The 8,869-nt window shown below is 39.6% G+C and overlaps 1 protein-coding gene, 1 long non-coding RNA gene and 1 pseudogene across 2 annotated transcripts; 1 reads left to right on the plus strand and 2 right to left on the minus strand.

Annotated features, from left to right (window-relative positions):
- Positions 1-1,426: 1,426 nt before the first annotated feature.
- LOC117152171 lies at positions 1,427-2,404 on the minus strand. Its single transcript, XR_004462458.1, has 3 exons — positions 2,378-2,404; positions 1,799-1,891; positions 1,427-1,464 (listed from the first exon to the last, which is right to left on the minus strand). It is a non-coding gene; the product is annotated as an uncharacterized LOC117152171 (long non-coding RNA).
- A 1,087-nt stretch (positions 2,405-3,491) lies between these two features.
- On the plus strand, positions 3,492-3,613 carry LOC112213544 (annotated as a pseudogene).
- A 1,691-nt stretch (positions 3,614-5,304) lies between these two features.
- Positions 5,305-6,384, minus strand: LOC100740930. Its single transcript, XM_033323020.1, has 4 exons — positions 6,292-6,384; positions 5,737-5,959; positions 5,534-5,632; positions 5,305-5,464 (listed from the first exon to the last, which is right to left on the minus strand). Exons 1-3 carry the CDS (start codon positions 6,382-6,384, stop codon positions 5,544-5,546), a joined length of 405 nt encoding a protein of 134 aa, XP_033178911.1. The 3' UTR covers positions 5,305-5,464; positions 5,534-5,543.
- Positions 6,385-8,869: the final 2,485 nt, after the last annotated feature.

Consider the following 8,869-nt stretch of genomic DNA (forward strand, 5'->3'; position numbering starts at 1 on the left):
CCCTCACCTTCTGAACGAAGGCTATCCTCGACGAATCCGATGATCTCGTGTCCTCAGACACACCCCATATAGTTTTCCTCTGTGGCATCATCCGGGCGGGAAATTCATTCTCTCTCGCGATCTCATCGACGAAAAGAGTAACCCCTTACGACCAGTGAATATTACGCGTCCTACTTAGATTTTGTGAGCACGTTCATCTATCATCCCGTCGACCGCGGATTCGTTATTGAACCTAGGATCATTGTCATTAGTTTCTCGAGTACCTAACTACGATCCAGTTCTATGATAATCGTATTTGCATTAGTCGAAGTCTTCTCTATTGCATAACGACACGTGTAATCCATCCGAAGATTCGTTTCACGCCCCTAACCCTGATTCTAGTGTAAACCCGATATATATAAAGGTCAATTTCTTCACCTTGGCCTACTTGACGCCTAATAGAGGTGCACCGGGATCTCTTTCGAAATTCAAGCCTTGAACTGCTCCGAATATTCATCGGATCTGAGTATTGGACGCAGAAAATATCCGGGTAAATTTAGTCAAAAAATGTTTTCGCAGAAGGAAGTCAGTTTCAAACAATAAGTTAACTTGAGAGAATTAAATTATAAAGTTCTGGCAGAATAACATAGTTTTGCATAAAAATAATAAGAAAAGATTTTACAAAAAAGCAAAGCATGAAGTGTTATAAAAAGTGAATGAAAAGTGAAGTGAAGTGAGTTTATTCGTTTTATAACATATTTTATATAACATGCTCTATCAGTTTGTTACCTCAAATTTGTCTTTTATTTAAATTTTCTTATATAATTTTCATAATATATTCATGAGCAATGTTGAATATATAATACAATTTTTACTACGAAACACAGATCTTAAAAACAGCAACACTAGTAAAGAAGGAGCGTTCTTCAAGCCTAAATCCAAATATGATACAGTACTGAAAAACTAGGATTAATAGATCATAACAAGCAAAATATATCTTCATGATCTATGTGCTACTAGCGATTTTCCACATGTTCAACGAGATATGCAGTACAGAGAACGTATAAATTTGTTTCTTTATTTTTGTTGAGTCACAAATCAGAATATTGAGTATGTTATTTTCTCGCGGATTGTAAAATCATAAATTGTCAAAGTGTCACGGCTCATTTTATTATCGTAACATCTGTTCAAAATTTGTCAATGTATATTGCGACCTGGAGATTACGGTAGTGAATATGCAACAATCGAATGCCTCAGAGAGAAGGGCTCGGTCATTATATTTATTCTTATCGTGAGTTCGATAACGAAATATCGGGTTTAACAGTCGTATACAGAGCTTGATTATTTTGGATTATAGCCTCTACGTCTACGATTCTTTCTTGCTTTTGGCATTTCATCTACATTGTAATAACAGTTTTGACAAATATTTCGAAGATATTTTAATAATCGGGTTGAAGTAATTGGTAACAGTAAGTGAGTAATTATCTGTGGCGGATCGGTATCAATAGGACGCCGACAGGTCGAGGCATCAACGCGTCGCAACACCTCCCGGGCGATCCGCGGGTACCAACTGCCAACACCAGAGGGCTACGACGACAACGAGTCTATCTCGCTAGCGGTTACGACGGCAATGAGTCTGTCTATCTCGCTAGCGGTCGAATATACGGGCGCACGATACAAATACCGCACCTAGCGAGACTCCCTCTACGTCTAAGGCAGGGACTACCGGGCATAGCCTTACTGACGAGTCCACCGGTAGTCCCGGGACGAAACGCAAATTCTCTTTTCACCTGACAGCAACTACACTTCCGCCAAATACCCATACATCTCCGGGTGATAGGCTGGAAGTTCTCCACCCCAAGGACCGTAGAATTCCTCTCCTTGTTCTTGTTCATAAAAAACGACGCACATACTGTATATAATAGGAAAAATTTTCATTATTAACGTGTTGCTTTTCTTTGTTGTGTTTGGTCCGCCTGTTTGTAGGCTCGTCACTATCTATTGCGACTGCGCGTTAATTTTAATTTATTTATATGTATTAATCGTGGCATTCCTTTTACATTCCTTTTACTTCGATTTCAGTATTGTGGTACTTGAAAATATTGGGAACTTTATGAGGTTCTGTATATCCGTTTGAGATTTCCCTCTACCAAGTTCTTTCATTAAATGTAACAAATCTACCATTTTGAAATTTTGTTTATTGATCCGTCTGTTGTAATATTCCTTAGATTTTATTTTCGGTTTTATCAGTGAGGTGGTAGGGCGTGTACTGTGTCAAAGAAATACTCCGCGGATTGATTTAACAATGAGTTTATTAATTATACGAGGAGGGCCTGACAGGACAGGAGGACAGCACGCGTTACCTGGGCCGTACTGGTATTGTTCTTCGCATATTTACCGTTTACTCGACTTCACCGATCAGTTGCATCGGTCTGCGTTTCTCTAGCCTTTCCTCGTTTCCATTCATATAGGTTGCCGAGGTGCCTGAAACAGAATATTTTCTTCTGGGGTAGGGAATCAGTTTTCTTTATCGAAAGCACTTACGCTTTATTGTAAGTCATAAGGTCTATTCTTTGACGACGTCCTGACCTCGGACGTCGCATTTTACAGGCCAGCACATGCGCTTGAACCGTAGAACTTTCTTTATGGCCATGAACCGCTACAGTAGGAATTTCAAGAGAGCACTCGGTCAATAGATCCTGTATGATCAGGACATATTTGTTTCCTTTTTGTGTTCTCGATAATGTAACCTAGACGTTCAGTAATAATTTTCTTCCCTTTGTCATCTTTCAATATCCCCAATACGCACGTGTTCGTAATCGTCTGCTATTTTGGTTATATACGCCTTCTTCCGATTATTTGACGGAAGGACCAAAGGGATATCGATAGGCCATTAGGCCTATTGAAGTTTCCCGAAACTTTCGGCCTGTCGGCACCTACGCTTTATCGCGACACTGTGTGTGTTTCGTTGGTCTTTCGTAAACAGTGTTCCGGCGATGCTATAATATGTACCAAAGAGAGAATTGTTCTTTGCGCTGCAGATCTTTGAAAAGGCGTACACGCTCGGAAGATAAACGAAGGTAATCTCATACATTTTTATTATAAATTAAAAATTTTTCGTCTCGTAACTTGATAGATTGATCGTGGGAAAATTAACGAATCGACTCAAAATGTGTGTTACTTATCACGGAGTCTCGATATTCTACGACAATTAATGTATGAATGTAACATTTAAACACAATCACGATTTCGTCAAATTCCATCGGCATCAGTTCTACTCCATCAACACCTTTGGTAGCCGAAGTTATGCACAAGTAACTAACTAAACACCACCCTTAAACAACCAAAATCAAAACAACGCTGCAAAAATCAAGGAACTGCTCAAGGAATCCATCAAAACACTGAAATGTCAACAAAAATATGTGAGCAAAATGCAGTACTCACACAACAAACACAACAAATTACAGTCATGCTACAACTACTTACAAACACGTTAAGTAAAAAATAAAAATGCCAACGCCCTGGCCGCGCTGAGTGCAATCGTTCCCGTCAGATCACGAAAGTTACACAACGCCGGGCACGGATAACAGTACTTGGATGGGTGATCGTCTGGGAACTCCGTGTGGCGTTGGCGAAGCGACGTAAATATAATAAAAAAAGAACAATAGTCTCTATTTTAGACTCTTGTAAGACAGATTACCAGACGTTTGATATTTTACAAGATAATGATGTTAGAGAAGGACTTAAAAAATTTAATGATTGGCCAATGTATCCTTAATTATATATGAATGGAGAACTCATTGGAGGATTGGATATTTTAAAAGAAATGAACGAATCTGGAGAGCTGGAAAGAATGTTGCCTAAGAAGAGCTAATGCAAAAGAAAAATGAGTTTTTGTTTACATAAATATTTAAATACTTTTAGCTTAATAGAAGTGCTTAATTATAGGATCTAATTAATTCTCGGATATAATTAAAGGTCATATAATTAATTTCTTTCAAAAAATATACCAGTCCCTATATTAATATGTCGTAGATGGAAGGACACCGGACCTTCCCCTGAAACTCCGGGAAAATCCGTAAAATCGTAATTAAAGTTTACAGTTGTAATTAAACAATTTGTCGTCATTCTGCCCAATTGTACTTGTTTGCGATTTGTGATAATAAACTTGGGCTCAAGGCGACCATCATTCGCCGAACGTAGCCGCGATCAACGGGACGGGCGCTCAGTCTAACAAAGGTGCGGAGCGGTGTTATGACCCTCATTAAAGGAACTGCCCATAGAGGTATCGGACAGTAAAACATGCTAACGGTTCCTTAGGACCGCCCCTAGGGAATTAAGATGGTTTGCAAACGGACAGGCAGCTTCTGTCCCAAATTGACCAATCGACAGCGACGTCGATCCGAGGAGCTTAGATACTTAGACACTCCACCAGAGTTTATCTCGGTGGCGTCGTTGGGACGAAGAGGCATTCCTGATTGAGACCTCATCGAGGAAGGGAATAGCGCCTTACGATCAGTACACGTTTGAGTTATAGCAAGTATAGCTGCCCTCCCGTTGGCCGTGGATTCGTTATCGAACCTAAGACCATTATCACTAGTGCCGCGATTACCTAATCGCCGCTGTTGATTGTCGAATCGGTAGTGTTCATACTCGTAGTATCAGGCCGTACCGTCGTTATGACACAGCGATGGCCATTCCAATGGAGGTCTAGCAAATGCCCACAACTCTATTCCTGACGCTTCTCTGACAAATATAATTATTTGTAAGTTATTTTGTATCAGTTGTAAGGATTTCAATATTTGTTCTATGGAAATATGCAATAAATTAAACCATCTGTGTAAAAGGATCTCCTTGTTAGCGCTAATTTATAGTCAACAGATTGCACAAGGCAAATAAATAATAATATAGGAATTCTTTTGCTCTATAACGGAGTCACTTTGTTTTCAAACAATATGTCAATTTCTCAAGTGTTTATCTGTTAATATTAATCCACATATGTTATAAATCGTCACAGATTTTTAATTGAATGTCATTTCCTGTATATCTTTGTATCATGTATTTTATGTATGTACAAATTTATAACCAGTGAAACCTAATCATAATTAGAGACATATACCACAAATCATAGTTTTTGAAAATTTTTTTATGGTATATTATACTTTAGTTTTTCCTTTGCTTCATTCCAATTTTCGCATCTCTCTTCGCTCCTTTAATAATGTTCTGAAATATACTCGCATTTTTCTTCTTTTTTCTGAAGGTAAAGATGAATCAATTCAATGCGTATCTTCAATGTAAATGAAAATTCATGGTATCATTATTTACCTTTTGTTTAATGCTGCTCTTGACAGAGGTACATAAGCATATGGATCTGGTTTTCCTTTCCTTTTCACATCACCTCCAGCCTTTGATGCTTTATATTCTGCTCCTGGTATACATTCTGTTCTTGATCTTTTCAATGGTCGATGTATTCCAGACCCTCCTGCTATGCATACCAAAATTGTTATTAAACAACAGACCAAAATTTACTATAGATTATATATTACTATTATACCTTGATACTTCTATGTGGATCCACTCCTTACGCTAATATTATCATAACTATCGCCATATTCACTTTTTTTATTCATTGCTTGCGACTGAACATCATCTTCTGATCATGTAACATAAAAATTCATTGGCTTCGTTCACTTGTTTCATTGAATTACTTTACATTTTTCTACAATTCCTAATCCCAAATCTAACCCCAATTCTTACCATAATCGTCTTCTGAATCACTGTGCAACAAAAGTGCAGATTTTTTCTTCCTCTTGGGTTCTGGTTCATTATCTTTCTCATTATCTACTGTGATAATAAGGCAGCCATCAGACGTAGTCTTAAATTCACGATCTTTCCATTTTATAGCTACTATTTTGGAATTTATAGCGACTATAGGTTGCGTTGTTAAAAAATTATTTTGTAAATTTAATTCCAACTTCGACTAATCGAATTTTGAAAAATATCTAGACTTAGTTGATATATTTCGAGCAGCCGCAGGTTCAACGAGATCAACGATCTCTTCATTCTCATGAATGCAGGCTTGGATTCATTTTGGTAGTGTTATGGCACTGCCGTGTGAAAAGGGAATGAGCGTTTCGTCCCAGGACTACCGGTGGATTCGTCAGTAATGATATGCCCGGTAGTCTCTGCCTTAGACGTAGAGGGAGTCTCTCTAGGTGCGGTATTTGTATGATGCGCCCGTATACTCGACCGCTAGTGGGATAGACAGACTCGTTGTCGTCGTAGTGGCCCTCTGGTGTTGGCGGTTGGTACCCGGATCGCCCGGGAGGTGTTATGACCACGTTGCTGCCTCGACTTGTTGGCGTCCTGTTGGTACCGATCCGCCACAAATCCCTTGAATAGCATTATGTTTTTTTAAATTTTCTTTTGTTATACCAAGCTTCGCAGAGGCTAAGAGAATTTCAGAATTTAATATAATATCAAAGACAAAAAAAATTCATAAAAAATCCTTAATTTAGGACTGGCCTGACTATAGCATCGGCCAGGATCCTGCCGGATATGCAGAGGTGCCATAGGTGCCATATGCTAGGGCATACGGTGGCGAGATGCACCGTGGTATGTCCTGGCAGGGAGCTATACAGGAGGTGTGAGAGTGGAGAATACACAATGAAGGGTTGCACGAAGGAGCCGAGATGTGCGATGTGCTCCAGAAAGGAAGGTGCAAATGTTCGGCACGTTACGTTACGAGCTCGCTGGCCCGCCCGATGGTCAGGGTGGAGACTAGGGACTAAGAGGATAAAGGACCCGCAGATTAACCTGAATAGATGCAGGCTAGAGCAGGATCTTTTAGCTAAATATGTGTGCGAAAACAGGGTGGACATAGTGATCGTATCCGAACCGTAAAAACAATTACCGTATTGGTACAATGATAAGATCCGGGATGCATTGCTATGGGTCACTCTTTTTAATGGACGACAAGCGTCTACTGAGACGCTGATCAGCAAGAGAGGAGTGGTTGGCATCAGCGTCGAGGACATTATGTGTATTAGTGGATATTGTTCTCCTTATGTGAACAGGCAGGAGTTCGACGGTTACATCTTGACATCGTCATCTTGACTACGTCGGACAATTTACGACCGATGTCTGGCATATAAAAGGGATAGACAACAGTATAGCCGATACTCTATCCCGGATCGAAACCATCGGGAAATCAGTTGATCATCAAACGCTAGCCGCAGCGCAACAAAACGATACCGAGATAATTAAGTCTGGCTCTGGCGCGTTGCAATTAATAAAGGTGCGATTTCCCGATCAGGATGTCGGATTATATTTTCATCTCTCGACCGAAGACCATTCGTACCGGCACAGCTACGACGCACCGTATTTCGGTTGCTGCATGGACTTTCCCATCCAAGGATGCGCGCCACGCAAAAACTGGTGACGACGCGTTTTGTCTAGCCGTCCGTAAACAAAGATTGTCGAACGTGGACGCGGCAATGCATACCGCGTCAGCACAATAAAATCACCAGGCACGTATACTCACCAGTTGGAACGTTCAAATCGTTAGAAGGCCGGTTCGAACATATACACTTAGACATTATCGTGATGCAAGGCTATCGATATTATCTAACGTGCATCGAACGTTTTTCGCGTTGATCTAAAGCCGTTCCCATTGCCGATATGGAAGCGCCAACCATTGCCTCGGCCCTCCTTTCGACCTGAATTTCTCGTTTCGGCATTCCCTTGAAAATAATGACCGATCGCCAGTTCGATTCGCGTCTATTTGAAGAGTTATGCCGGTTGCTCGGCGTCACTCACTTACGCACGTCGGCCTATCATCCCGCGTCTAATGGGATGGTGGAACACTTACATAGACAACTTAACACTAAATCTACCGACGCGGTCTTTTAGACCGCTTCCAGAACTTTTAATCAAATTTAACCATATTTAAACGTTATCAAATCGCTTTAAATTTCGTGACATTTCCTAAAACATGCATACAATATATTTTTCGGTATTTATTTCTAGTTTGCTTTTTTCTTTTCCAAGAAAAATTTGTATTTTGCCTTGCCTACCGTGGGCGGTCAATTTGACAGCTCGATGGAATATTCTATTTATTCTCAAAATAAATACAATCAGTGCAAAGAAAAGGCTATATCAAGGTCAGATGACAAACAAAATTAGTAATAACAAATGATAACAACTGTTACACACGTAACCTTGTCATAAACCATAATTCATCCCTGAATCAAGAGGTCCACTCAGTCCCATATAATGACCCTAAGGAACCGCCATAAAATTTAGCATTTTTGTGGTCAATTGTTACAAACATTTTAAAAGATGAAAAGTTTTTAGGGTTATTGCTCATTCCGGTAAAACACGGAAAATGTGGGGTTTTCCCATGTTCAACAGTCAATTCCACCCTCGAACAACCACTGATGGAAAATGGCCAGTACCCATCAATATTTTCATATAAATATCACCGTCAGAGACTATATTTTACTTGGTATCTTTCTTTCGACCAGAATACGTGTCGGTTTCTTAGTGAATCAGTCGACATCTAAACTTGTTATCTCTATAACTCAGACGGAAAGTATCTCGGAGTGTTCTGTGTAAAGTGGTTATAAAAGAAATAGTAAAGCACATAAAATTTGACAATAATTTTGTATTCCGTACATAGTGTCATTCTGTGATAAATATTTACCCTAAAAATGTCAAGACTGCAAAAGAAATTATTAAAAAAAATAACGGGCATAGCAGAAGACTGTTCAGTGTGCGATGAACAAGAAACTTCAGCAATTGAAAACAGCATGGAAATACATGAAAAGCTATTTACAACCGAATCATAATTAGACCGCAATAATGAAGAGGAGAATATTATCAATGAGCG

This window comes from Bombus impatiens, unplaced genomic scaffold (assembly GCF_000188095.3).
Source record: "Bombus impatiens unplaced genomic scaffold, BIMP_2.2 scf_0039, whole genome shotgun sequence".
Classification (NCBI taxonomy): Eukaryota; Metazoa; Arthropoda; class Insecta; order Hymenoptera; family Apidae; genus Bombus; species Bombus impatiens.

What these genes read in the sequence shown, in the direction of transcription:
- LOC100740930 (XM_033323020.1), bottom strand. Translation starts at nt 6,384, where the DNA reads ATGCTATTCAAGGGATTTGTGGCGGATCGGTACCAACAGGACGCCAAC. An exon ending in ACACCTCCCGGGCGATCCGG is followed by an intron (nt 5,960 to 6,291) that starts GTACCAACCGCC and finishes AAATTCGATTAG; the next exon opens with TCGAAGTTGGAATTAAATTT. An exon ending in TGATTCAGAAGACGATTATG is followed by an intron (nt 5,633 to 5,736) that starts GTAAGAATTGGG and finishes TTACATGATCAG; the next exon opens with AAGATGATGTTCAGTCGCAA.